We start from the raw sequence: 12,874 nt of genomic DNA on the forward strand, positions 1-12,874 counted from the left end.
ACTGCCGTAAGGTGGGAAAGGAGGTCCGGATGATGATGATGATGATGATGAATAAAATTCCTAAACTTCTCCTTATGTACAGTTTTCAGTTTCAGCACCAACCATTGCAGAAATAGGAAAGCATAATGCACGTATGTGTTTTAAATCCCCGCCCCCCTGCTGTCTTCCAGTGACGTCACTCTCAAAACATCTCGCCAGATCCCGCCTTTTGCGAGATATTTACTTTGTCCGATTCCTCTGCTCGTACGGTGACCAATTTTGTATCCAACGTTGCCGGAGGACAAACCATGTCTCCTGTATTTTTCTGCGTACATATAACTAGTAAATAAATTGTGTGGTTACTGTAATTGTCTCACTTTTCCATTATATAGGCACATGAGAGCAAGGTTAGTGGAGCACGTCAGGAACCTGAACACTTGCCTCAGTGGGTTACAATGGCACAATGGCTTCTAGGAGGTCTGCCTTGGCCTCGCAAAATGAAATATCAGGAAGCGACCCTCTGCGAGAGCTCTTCGAAGCATGCAGGAATGGAGATTTAGTGAGAGTGAAGAAGCTAGCCACGCCACAAAATGTAAATGCTAGGGACACTGCTGGCAGGAAATCTTCGCCCCTACATTTCGCAGCAGGTCAGTTCTTAAGACTTTGCAGACCTTGATATATTTTTGTACTTTCACTCATCTTATCGTTAATTTGTGGTATTTTTCTGTAAGTTGGAAGTTGCCAGTACCCCAATGGTTAAATCTGTGGGGGTCGTGGCGTGAGTTTGCTAATATATATGTATGCAACCACGTACATACAACAGGTGAATGGCCTGTCTTTTTGCTCGTCCGTATTTTCCTACACCATAGTAAGGGAAGCGTGACTCTTGGTATGCTGTCATTTGGACCTAGTTTGGCTGTTGTAATAATGAAATTGTTGACAAGTTTAATAAGATGTGTAGCAGATTTTGAATATGTAATTAATGCTCTTGTCATAGTGGGTAATTGGTATCAAGGTAAATATAGGATATAGTACGGTATATCACAGCCAGGCAAACATAACTGCTGTTCAGATCAAGGGCATATTTTGGATCATCTTGTCATACTAAATATTGATAACCATTATTTGAAGTAGTATGGTTGTATTACTGTTCTTTGTGATATGATTGTCAGACAAAACAATGGTATACCAGTGCTATTCAAGCAGAAGACTAGATTCATCACACTTCAACCCTAGAAAGGCTTTTGTTCTTTATTTTTGGCATCCACAAATGATTTTATTTGGCTCAGAAGTTACTTTTCAGACTTGAAAGTTTAAATGCATCCTTGATTAAGGCTTTGAGTGTGAGGAAATTAGGCTAGTCTGATGAGGGATAGAACAAAATGAAAAGGGTACCAGTATTCTCAGGATGAAAAAGTTAAGTTATAATATTTATTTTAATCCTCTTAAGTATTGGGTGTTTCCAGCTGCTAAAAGAATTTGTGAGAAAATACTTGGAGTAAAATCCTAGTTATTTCAGTCTTCTTTAACCATTTCAGTTTAATGACATATTGTTAACCTTACACCTGATACTTTCCGACAGTTTTGTTTAGCGAAAGACAGACCCCCAATAGTGAAGGGGGTTAATGAAGACCTTATCTAAACCCTCCAGTTTAAAATGTCTCTGCTATGCTAAATAAATGCACCTAAAGATGGCAAGAATAGAATGGAAAAGATGTCATTGGATTGAAGGGTTTAATGGATTAAGCAGTGGGGATATGACTAAGCATTCAAAGGCGTTAACTTAAATATAAAATCTTTAAGAGTGCCACCTGTTTTGGGAAGGGGTCAGCATAGTAGATATACTGTATATGAATGTATTCTTTACAGTGCAGTTAATATACTGTTACTGTTACTTTGGTTATCATTCAGAGCTTATCATATTTACATCCACTGTTACAGAATTAGTGTAGCATAATTATAGATGGCTATGTTGCATTTATGAATTTGGCAAAGGTGTGTGATGAGGTGGATTGAGAAGAATTATTGTGCAGTGTGCTAAGCATATTTAGTGTTGGAGGGAATTTGTTGAGGAAAAAAAAATCCCCTCATGAGGGGATTAGTGCATGTATGAAGCGGTGGAAAAAAAAAAAAAAAAACTTAGTGACACCTTGAATACTGTATTAATATACCATATGTGTAAGACATGGATGTGTGATGTCACTATGGTTTTGTAGTATATGTTTGGATGGATTAACTTTAAAGGCTTATATGTTGTGTTGTTTTGCAGTATTAAAAGTGAATACATTACTGTGCTTTTCAGGGTTTGGTCGTCGTGATGTGGTTGAACATTTGATCACCCTGGGAGCAGCGGTGGGTGCACGTGATGATGGGGGTCTGATACCACTCCACAATGCTTGTTCATTCGGCCATGCTGAGGTTGTGTCACTACTTCTCAAGCACGGTGCAGACCCCAATGCCAGAGATAATTGGAACTACACACCACTTCATGAGGCAGCTTCAAAGTCAAAATTCGATGTCTGCATCGGTGAGTTCAGCTCCAAAGTTGTTTAAATGAGGTAAATCAGGCTAATAGTGCTGTGTAGGCTATGTCAAGCACTATGGGATTGTATCCTAAGATTGACTGATCATTGAGCTTTCTCAGAATAGCATTGGCTGTTCATGTGTTGTAAAACATTATCTCTTCTCAAACTGATGTGATTCTGCAGTGCTTCTTTGTCAGGACCATTTCACTTTGGGGTCTGCATTGCAAAGAATAAGCAGTTAATAATTTATATAAATTATCTAATGAATAGGTGATAAATAATTTATATAAATTATGTAAAGAATAGGCTATAAATAATTTATGTAAATTATGTACGTATTACATTTTGATGCATATTGTAATATATATATATATATATATATATATATATATGGTAGGTGGTGGCGACCATCATCCACCCACTTGATGCAGTGCTGCCTACTTCTTCCTTAGCCTTTATCATTCTTTTTCTGTGCCTGTCCTCCTCTCTTCCTATTTCTCCCATCTTTCCTGTCACTTCTTATTGCTTTTCTTTCCTTTACAGGTGGCTTTACATTGAGTGACAAGCCAAATGGTTTCCTGTTAGCCAAGAAACCATTTACAACGCTGGGTGGTAACCATATAACCAAACCACATGTGATCCCTACGTGTCATCAAGTGGGTTGGTGGAGGGTTAGTGCCCCTCCCCGTAAAACAAATAACTCAAAGTTAAATGGCCACCTCTTATGGGATTATGGTGTCTGGCAATAGATATATATATATATATATATATATATATATATATATATATATATATATACTGGTATATATTGCTGCTGGGTGATGTATATGCCTTCATGAGTATAAAAGTTTATCATATATACATATATGCAGTACTTTGTATTATTATAATGTCATGAGAATGTCCTGCAGAGTTTTTCTTCTGAAATTCCTTGGAAGGCCTCTGCAAAAGCTGTGCAACCCAGAAGTCAAGTTCTTTGAGCAGAAACATCGTTATGGCCTACCCAGTACAATTTCAAAATGTGTTTAAGAATAATGTAATTAGTGTTGAGAGTGTTTGTTATGTTTCTGTTCTAAGTAATTAAGGCTACCTGTACAATATATTAATGTACACGTTTGTTTGGCAGTGTTGCTGCAAAATGGAGGTGACCACAGTATCCGCAACACTGATGGCAAGACAGCACTAGACCTGGCTGATGCATATGCTCGCTCTGTTCTCACTGGTAAGCCTTATGGAAAGGAAGAAACAGAAGGCAAGGGAGAAAAGAGGGATTGAATCAAGGAAAGCAAAGGGAAAGGGAAAAAAGTGAGAAAATACTCACAGAAAGTGAAGATGAGGAAAGTGTGGCTGGAAAGGGGGAAGACGAGGGAGAGGAGGATGAGGAAGGGGGGGGGTGAGGGAAGGAGGAACAGAATGACAGATGATGGTGTTGTATTGGTGTGGCAACACAACTCCCTATTTCACTCTGTCTGACATCTCTAATTAGCTGTTTATTTTCTGATAACATATCCTTTTGTCACTTTAAGGTTTGCAGTAAGAATACCACTTCTCTTTTGTACAGCATAAAAAAAAAAAAAAAATCAGTTTAACTCTGCCAACTGTTCCTCCCCCATTGCTTGATTTTAAAGGCCTTGTCTGCTTGCCAATATTATGTCTCACAGTCTTTGTGCCAAAGCATGATGTAATAGTGGAGATGCAAATTGTAAACCCTCTTCTGGTACTGTGTCTGCCTTAGGCCTGTTTGATTTTAACCCTAAGAACACAGTTTATGTGGTGTATGAGCATCATCTCTGTTGGCTGAATTTTTCCTTAACCCAGATGTACAGATAAAGCTGATAAGGTACAATAATTATCATTCTGTCCTTGAAGTTAAGGAGAGCTATACCTACACAGTTGAGCTGTGAATGTCTGTGAAGAACTCCATTGATATGCAGTTTTGGAGACATCCTTCACAATTAATTACCTTCGCTTCCCCTTTTTAATATATTAAAGGTATGGTAATGGTTGTGATTGTGGCATTACTGGGCACTGTATGTAATATGATGTGTTGCATTTTTTATGTATTTTGAAAACACATTTATAAAGCATAAGTATGTAATGTTTGGATGTGGTCAGATGGTAGGATGCTTATAGAAGATAAAGTATATATGGTTAGGTAGTAGTTAGTAAGTACTGTATACTGTACCAGTCTGTATGCTAGTGTACTACCCAGTACCATTTAAAATGTAATTATTTACAGTTCAGCCAACCATGAAAAAGAAGGCTCAGATCAATTAAAAACCCTGTTCAATCTTGTCTCATATACATTACAGTTATACAGTATTAAATTATCTTGAGGGTAATATATTATTAGTGGCATGAGGCACATTCTTTAACCAAATCCTTTTGTGGTTACAAAACACTTTTTGTTGCACTGCGTAATACAGTAGTATACCCTGTTATGCAGTGGGCCGAGCTGGGTCCATGAGGGATAATATGGGGAGGCTGTTGCCTTCTATATTGTTTGTACAATTCTTTCATGTATCTTGACAACTTTAAGGGACACTACTGTACTAGGTGTTCTTTAATGTATTTTATCAAATATGTTTGTTATTGGTTTTAGTTGTACAGTACATCATTAAGTGCTTTTAATAAAATGTTTGCTGTTGGTGCAGGAGAGTACAAGAAGGAAGAGTTGCTGGAAGGTGCACGCACTGGTAATGAGGAGCGATTGCTGACCCTGCTGACTCCCCTCAATGTTAACTGTCATGCCTCAGATGGCCGCAAATCCACCCCACTGCACTTAGCTGCTGGATATAACAGAACTGAGATTGTCACCATACTTCTTCAGCACGGGGCTGATGTACATGCCAAGGATAAAGGGTAAGTATAAAATGATGAAGAATATTGTGTATATTGTAGATATTAGCTATGACCTTAAGCATTGTATCTTGTGGCTTTCCTACTTCCTCCCCATTCCATGGCCCAGTACAGTATTTATTCATTTATTTATTTATGTACCAGTATTTCTTCCAAATATGGTTTTCCACCTTTGAACCATTATTTTTTCATCTACTGGGTCTTTACATATACGGTACATGCATCATTTTCTACAGTAAATTTGTAAAACTGTTGCTTGGATTAATAGAGTTAAGAAAAGACTTTGATTGTTCCTTTATACAAAAGTAGCTGAAATGAGTGCAAAATTGTCTGGGGATAAGACCACCAGTTGTACAAATGATATATAGAAGGATTATTAGATAAGGACAATGTGTCAGAAAGTCTAGTCAAAGATGAACAAAGTGGTTTTAGGATTGATAGAGGATATGTAGGTCAAATGTTTGCAATAAGGCAGGTAGTGGAGGAAGCATGTGAAAAATAATGTAATGCTTTTATTGATCTAGATGGATTTAGTACATGATGTGGCAGGTGGGGGCACTTACCATCCACTAAGTCAGTGTAGTGCTGCTCTTGGGTGATTTGCCCTTTCCTCTCTTCCTTCCTTCTTTCCTTCCTTCCTCTTCTGTCTTTCTTTCCTTCTTTCTGTCCTCTTCCTTCTGTCTACAGATGATTCTACACTGTGTGACAAGCCAAATGGTTTCCTGTACACCAGGAAACCATTTACTATGCTGGGTGGCAACCATATAACCAAACTATAGCCCCTGTGGTTTAATGGTTAATTAAGGCACTCCAGCTGGATTGAGCCCATGTAGGTTTATATTGAAGGGGTGGTTGGGGTTTATTGCTCACATAATGCCATTCAGGGATGAGTGAGGCTGGTCACTCTTATCTAAAATCTGAGGACCAACTATCCAAGCCCCAGGTTCCTATGCTTCTCATGGGGCAACAATGGATTAGATGATGTACGGTATGTACAGTATGTATACAAAGTGACCATGATGCAGTATTGTGACAGTGCTTCATTCTGTATTAATATGGTGTTGTTTATTCAGTCATGAGTTTATTTTACTTTTTTTTTTTTTTAATGTACCATATCTGACCAAATATCAAGGAGGGAGGAGGCGAGGTTGGCCAAGAAGGTGGAGGGATATGGTGGACGATTGTTTGAGGAAGAGAGGTATGGAAATCGGTGAGGCAAGGGAACTAACAAGAGATCGAGCTGGTTGGATGAATGTTGTGAGAAGAAGTGCCTGATCAGGGATTTGGCACCCTATTTTAATGTGACAGCGTCCAGATTGACTCTAACGGATACATTTATGTGAAGCTACAGAATGTGTTGAAAGTTTTTGGTGTGTCTTATAGAGCCGGAATTCTACGGGCTTGCATGATGAGTGAATGGAAACGTGGCCTATTGGATTGGGCACTTAGGCTGTCTGGACGTTGCTACTCCTCACTCTGCCCAAGGATGGGAAAGGAGGTCCGGATGATGGTGATGTACCATAGCTTAACCACTTTACTGTACTATGATTATGGATTTTTTCATGTAGTCCTGCTATTATGAGATTATTTTTGTTAGATTAGAAAAGTCTTTGAACTGAAGTGGTTCCTTAGAGGCTTCATTAACTTGTTCAGTACTAAATGTCTTTATTAACTTGGATAAAAGCATCTTAAGGTAGGGTGGTTGTTTTGGTAGCCTGGTTGTGATAGTGATGATATTTGACATACCATAGAACAAGGTGAGCATATACTCTTACCCTCATTTTCTGGTTCCTCTGAAGTTAGGAATTATATAAAAGCTGTGTAGCTTGTTTGAAGAGGTTAATGTTGTAAGTTGTTGAGCAACCACCTTCTGTCTGACTGAGCAGACTCAATAACTTGAGGCAAGCAACCGCCCTGGCAAGGCCATCTCGTGCTGTGAACCAATGTTCTCTTGCGGTAGACAATGCCTTACCACAACAAGGCTCAGGGAAAAATGCAGAGATTTGGTTCCAGGATGAACATTGCATTTGCATCACTTCTTCCAGTTAACAGGGGCACCACAATAGGCTCCACATCACCCCATTCTGTGGTTGCATGATTGCCACCTGGCATTGTAAATGGCTTCCATGGTTACAGGAAGCCATTAGGCTTGTCACTCAGTGTAGAGCCACCTGATGTGGAAGATGAGTAATAACAAGTGACAGGAAGGATGGGAAATTTCGGAAGAGATGAGGGCCAACAAAAAAAAAGAATGATAAGTACAATAGGTAGCACATATGAAGTTTAGTGTCTTGTTCTTCCTTCACTTTTATCATTCTTATTATCTGTCTGCCCTTCTCTCCTCCTATGGTAATGGCCATATATTGTGTGGAGATTGTATTCTTTTTTTTTTCACTCCTGCAGAGGTCTGGTGCCACTCCACAATGCCTGCTCTTATGGCCACTTTGAAGTGACGGAACTTCTCATCAAACATGGCGCCAATGTTAATGCCATGGATTTGTGGCAGTTCACTCCATTGCATGAGGCGGCATCAAAGTCACGGGTTGAGGTCAGTGGAATGCATTTATTTCTTTGTTTTCTCCAACAAGGAGAGTATGTTTTCACCCCAGTTTGTTTGTTTGTCTGTTAACAGGATTACTCAAAAGCTAAAAGAGAGATTTGGACCAAATTTGGTGGGTAGATAGCCCATGTCCCAAGGAACGATTGGTTAACTTTTGGGACTGTTCCTGATTGTATTACAGATTCTGGATCTGGAAAACACGTTTTGCGAAACCTTAATCAGTGATGAGAAAACTTTAACCCATTATGAAGAGTGGTTTGGAAATTACGTTGCCCTTGTTGGATAGGTGCGCTCCATTGAGTGCCCCTCTAGTTTTAAATGTGATACAGTCAGAAAAAGATGAGGCTTAAAACTTCCAGAGATGAAACTTTGCAGGTACTAATGTAAAATATCTGGAAATAGATACTGTAAATAGATAGATCTTCAGTGTATCACATGTATGGATCTAAGGTTGTGAAGTTTTTTTTCCTATCTATCTATCTATCTATCTATAGCCCGACGCCCTAATCCCGCAAAGGGTGGCCGCAGACAAAACGCCTCCAAGTCACTCTGTCACCCACCATTTGACTACCCTCCCCCTAACTCACTCCCCCCTCCCTCATATACCTCTCAACTCCATCCCTTCACCTCATCCTCGGTCTACCCCTCCCTCTCCCTCCCTCCACCTCACCTACATACACCCTCTTAGTCAGTCCTTTTCCCATGGTGTAAAATCTGCTGATGAAATGTGTACTGTACTTTGCCAACAACTATAGTATAAAGTAACTGTTTAACCAGTGCCTCTTTTTTTTTTTTTTTTTTTTTTTTTTTTTTTTTAATGTATTGAGTATTTTTTGGTGCTAGTTATAAATACTTCAACTCACTCAGTCTGGAGGTCTTTACCATAAATTAATGATGTACACAGGTGTGTTCACTTCTCCTGGCCCACGGTGCTGACCCCACACTACTTAACTGCCACTCCAAATCTGCAATAGATGTTGCCCCTTCTAGGGACCTACAAGACCGACTAACTTGTAAGTTATCCATTCTGCATATTCAGTGTAGACTATGTCTTGTAGAATTTTCTTAAGTTCTTTGTAACTGTATTGTGTTTAGATCTGTATCAGTGTGGTTGATGTTGGCTTATGGTAAGAATGTCCTTTTAAACATATTATTTGTTCCTTTCAGATGAATACAAGGGTCATTCTCTTTTGGAGGCATGTCGTCAGGCTGATGCCACCAGACTAAAGAAGTTCCTTTCCCCAGAAGTGATCAACTTTAAACATCCTTATACTGGCAACACCCCATTGGTATGAGTCATTAATTGTCTCAGTTCAAATGTAATTGCTTTTAAGTAGTCCTCATGTTTTTACATAATTTTAGTGAAATGCATTTTAGAGACATACATGTCACTGATTCATTTGAATAAAACATGTTTTATTAACAAACATTTATTCAAAAATGTGTATGTTAAAAACAATACATTGAGATGGTTGTGCTTATGAGGATGAGCTAGGATAGCAGAGGATTGGATGATGTTGTTTGGACCATTTTGCATGATATGGACTTGATAATTCTCCCTCTTGTATACATTATTTGTGTTTGGATCCTACCTTCCCCCATCTTTATGTAGGAATAAGGTTTAGGATGATGATGATGATTGTAAAGATTAAATAGAACACTAGGGCATGAAGGCTTTGAATATTTTCATATTGAATACTGTATCTGCTGAATCTGTGGTAGGTGAATGCATTTGATAACATGAAAGAACACAGCACCAGTAAACCTGTTTATGATGCAGCACTGTGCAGTTGGATCAACGGGCAGCAAGAGACGTGGCATTGTGGAGGCTCTGCTGAGGAAGGGGGCGCCACTACATGAGAAAAACAAGGAGTTCCTCACGCCCCTCCATGTGGCCGCAGACAAGGGATATTATGATATTATGGAGCTCCTGCTGAAACATGGCTCTAAAGTCAATGCATTGGATGGACTCGGCCAGACAGGTGAGTGCTGGACATTAACAGTGCTGGGGATGTGGACATTAATACTTTTAGATCACGTATGAGACGGAGTCACTGGAGGGACTTGAATGGTGAGTGAGAGGCATGACCCATATATTTGGACTTGCTGTTAGCAGCTAGCCCCCCCCCCCTCTTTTTTTATTCCATTCTTTGGTGAAAGAAGGAGATTGGGAGATGATGACAATGATGACAACCACCAAATGGTTAAATTCAGGTTTAGGCAGACCTCTCATAGTAAAAGGATTCCTGTTGGTGTAACCCAAGGCTGAGTTTATTAACTCCATATATATATATATATATATATATATATATATATATATATATATATATATATATATTGTTACGGAACAGAGAAAGATAATGTACACTTTAAGTGAGAATACTAAAAAATCACTACTGTCCCGTAAAGTTCCAGGTTCAAAACAAAAGAGTTAGGTAAAATTACAAGTTAAAGTTTAATGCTCAAACTAACAACAAAACATTCAGGACTCATAAGGATAATGTAATGGCAAAAACAGGTTAAATACATGGTTAACTGCAATAGCCTCTATTAACACGAAATTAGCATGAGTAAATTTATCTAAGTCAGCCCTGACGAAATGAAAAACACTGGGTAATGCTCAGTTAATGCAAGATAAATAATTACAGATACAAACTATTATTACCACTGGCTGACAAAATGAATTCTACACAATTTACAAAAACTTTCCAGGCCTAAGAATTAACCTTATCCTATACAGTACAAGAACAAAATGCAATAACACTTATACTCAAATCACACAGCTGCTAGATGGTTGGAGACTTTCTGAGAAATTCACAATAATAATAACTGTACAGGGGAGGACAGAGATGCGAGCAAAATGAGGAGTAGATCTAAGTGGCAATGATGCAGAGACTGAGCTCATTATATAGGGGCCAGCAGAGCTTGATACAACTTGTAAGAAGGACACGCAAATGAAGCCATGGGGACAAAGAGATGAAAATCCTGCACTGAACAACAGAAAGGACGACTTACTCTACTATAACGGTAGAAGGGGGGGACTGAGGCAGAACACGCTCGTGATCAAACATGCAGCATACTGTGCGTTAAAATTACACAAAGGATGATGAAATCATAGGCTATGTAATACCTCCCCACAAAGAAAAAGAAATTTACAAAGGAAATTTCTTATTACTCTAAAACAATCTGTATATGGCATTACAGAACATGCAAAAGCCTTTCCTAATGTTACAAAACATGAGATCTCCCTAGCACGTTCAGTCATAGGTACTTGCCAGTATCCCTTTAACAAATCAAACTTACTTATGTACCTAGCCTTTCCGATCTTGTCTATGCAATCTTCCACACGAGGGAGAGGGTAAGTGTCTGTTTTGGTTATCTGATTAACACGTCTGTAGTCGATGCAAAGCCGCTGTGACCCACCCGACTTAGGGACCAGAGTGACAGGAGAACTCCACTCGCTCTGACAGGGCTCAATCATCATGTGGTCCAACAGGTAGCCAAGCTCCTTCTCGATGAGAGGAACTTTCACTGGGTTCACACGGTAAGGAGGCAGTTTAATTGGCTTTGCATCTCCAACATCGACATCATGCATCAACACAGTAGTTCTTCCTGGAGTGGCACGGAACACTTGCAGGTACTCCTGCAGTAATGCCGAAAACTCCTGCCTTTCCTCGGGAGGTAGATGAGAAAGCTTAGTCTGGAGATCATTCATGATATCAGGATTCTTCCCCAAACTATCACTCAGGCTCATGCTGCATGGGAGAGCTTCACTTGCAGACTCGGGTAGAACAGCTACAGTGCAGACTGGATTATTTTCATCCCGCCTGTGATATAACTTTAGCATGTTGATGTGACATAGTTGCTTGTTCTTTCTACGATCTGGTGTGGCGATGACATAGTTGACATCACTGAGTTTCTTCTCCACGAAATAAGGACCACTAAACTTGGCTTGAAGAGGTTGCCCATGTACTGGTAGCAGAATCAAAACTTGATCTCCTGGCTGAAAGTGGCGTAACCTGGACATCTTATCATACCAAGACTTCATCTTCTCCTGAGCAGCTCCTAAATTCTCTCTCACCAGCTGTAAAGCAGTGGACAGCCGTTCTTTGAACTTCATCACATACTCCAGCAGGTTGACGTCATCTTCCTCCGACAGCCAGCATTCCTTGAGTAACTTAAGGGGTCCTCTTACTTCATGGCCAAACAGTAGTTCAAAAGGTGAGAAGCCCAGTGATTCATTTGGAGATTCTCTTGCGGCAAACACAATGAATGGAAGACCTTTATCCCAGTCTTTTTGATGTTCCAAACAGTATTTCTTGAGCATCGATTTGAGTGTTTGATGATATCTCTCCAACGCTCCTTGGGTCTGGGGATGGTAAGCTGAAGACGTGATCTGGGTGATGCCCAACTCTCTCAGAGACTGCTTGAAAACATTCGACATGAAATTACTTCCCCGGTCTGACTGTACCTCCTTGGGCAGACCAAACTTTGTGAAGAACCCTAGCATTTCCTTAACCACGTTCTTTGCTGAGATATTTCTAAGTGGAATGGCTTCAGGATAACGAGTAGCCATATCAATCAGGGTCAACACATAAGAAAATCCTGAAGAAGTCTTAGGAAGAGGGCCCACAATATCCACCAACACACGGGTGAAAGGCGCCTCAAAAGGCGGAATGGGAACTAGAGGTGCAACCTTTTCGGTCTGATTACACTTCCCCACAACTTGACAGGTGTGACAAGACTTACAATACCAGGAAACATCCCTGAAGATACCTGGCCAGTAGAAGTGTTTCAAAATGCGTGCCACAGTCTTCCTCACTCCAAGGTGTCCTGCCAAACTGGAATCATGAGCCACTCTAATGATATCCTGCCTACAAACATGAGGGATGACAACTTGATGTACAACCTCCCATTCACAGTCGGCTGATGCTGTTGGGGGTCTCCACTT

General features: G+C 39.9%; 1 protein-coding gene across 1 annotated transcript in view; it reads left to right on the forward strand.

Annotated features, from left to right (window-relative positions):
- The first annotated feature begins 430 nt into the window (after positions 1-430).
- The window catches only part of Tnks (tankyrase), a 41,963-nt gene continuing 29,519 nt past the window's right edge, over positions 431-12,874 (forward strand). The window contains exons 1-8 of the mRNA XM_080280831.1: positions 431-626; positions 2,282-2,506; positions 3,631-3,726; positions 5,159-5,366; positions 7,767-7,911; positions 8,828-8,936; positions 9,091-9,212; positions 9,704-9,905. Of these exons, the coding sequence (XP_080136957.1) occupies positions 443-626; positions 2,282-2,506; positions 3,631-3,726; positions 5,159-5,366; positions 7,767-7,911; positions 8,828-8,936; positions 9,091-9,212; positions 9,704-9,905 (1,291 nt within the window). The 5' untranslated portion in view covers positions 431-442. The remainder of the gene's footprint in view (positions 627-2,281; positions 2,507-3,630; positions 3,727-5,158; positions 5,367-7,766; positions 7,912-8,827; positions 8,937-9,090; positions 9,213-9,703; positions 9,906-12,874) is intronic.

This window comes from Coenobita brevimanus, chromosome 86 (assembly GCF_032717465.1).
Source record: "Coenobita brevimanus isolate Jiangsu-jjx chromosome 86, ASM3271746v2, whole genome shotgun sequence".
Taxonomy (NCBI): Eukaryota; Metazoa; Arthropoda; class Malacostraca; order Decapoda; family Coenobitidae; genus Coenobita; species Coenobita brevimanus.